Source organism: Otolemur garnettii, unplaced genomic scaffold (assembly GCF_000181295.1).
Source record: "Otolemur garnettii isolate 467f Iridium unplaced genomic scaffold, OtoGar3 scaffold00136, whole genome shotgun sequence".
NCBI lineage: Eukaryota > Metazoa > Chordata > Mammalia > Primates > Galagidae > Otolemur > Otolemur garnettii.
The window spans coordinates 217,414-217,763 of record NW_003852531.1 but is presented as its reverse complement, the minus strand read 5'-3'; the positions used below and the strand labels follow the sequence as shown (position 1 = coordinate 217,763).

Below are 350 nucleotides of genomic sequence, written 5' to 3'. Positions count from 1 at the left end.
CCAGCTGCCATCGCATAGAGGATGACACCAAGGCTCCAGATTTCTGCCTCTGGTCCCTTGTACTTCTTGCACACAAAAAGTTCAGGGGCCAAGTAAGGGGGGCTCCCACAATAGTTTGTGAACATCTTACCTCCACTGAAGGAGGCGGCCATGCCAAAGTCAGCCAGTTTCACCTTGTTTTGTGAATCAAACAAAATGTTCTCAAGCTTCAGGTCCCTGTGTACGATGCCGTTTTGGTGAAGGTACTCCATGGCACTCAATAGCTGTAAAAATATACCTCGGGCCTCCCTCTCCTCCAACTGGCCAGATGCATTTACTCTCTCAAACAGGTCACCACCACCTGCATGTTC

At 49.7% G+C, this 350-nt stretch overlaps 1 protein-coding gene across 1 annotated transcript in view; it reads right to left on the bottom strand.

The window, feature by feature from the left end:
- The window catches only part of LOC100947382 (suppressor of cytokine signaling 5-like), a 40,628-nt gene extending 40,377 nt beyond the window's left edge, over window positions 1-251 (bottom strand). Inside the window, 1 exon segment of the mRNA XM_012810543.1 lies at window positions 131-251. Within this exon segment, the coding sequence (XP_012665997.1) occupies window positions 131-251 (121 nt within the window).
- Window positions 252-350: the final 99 nt, after the last annotated feature.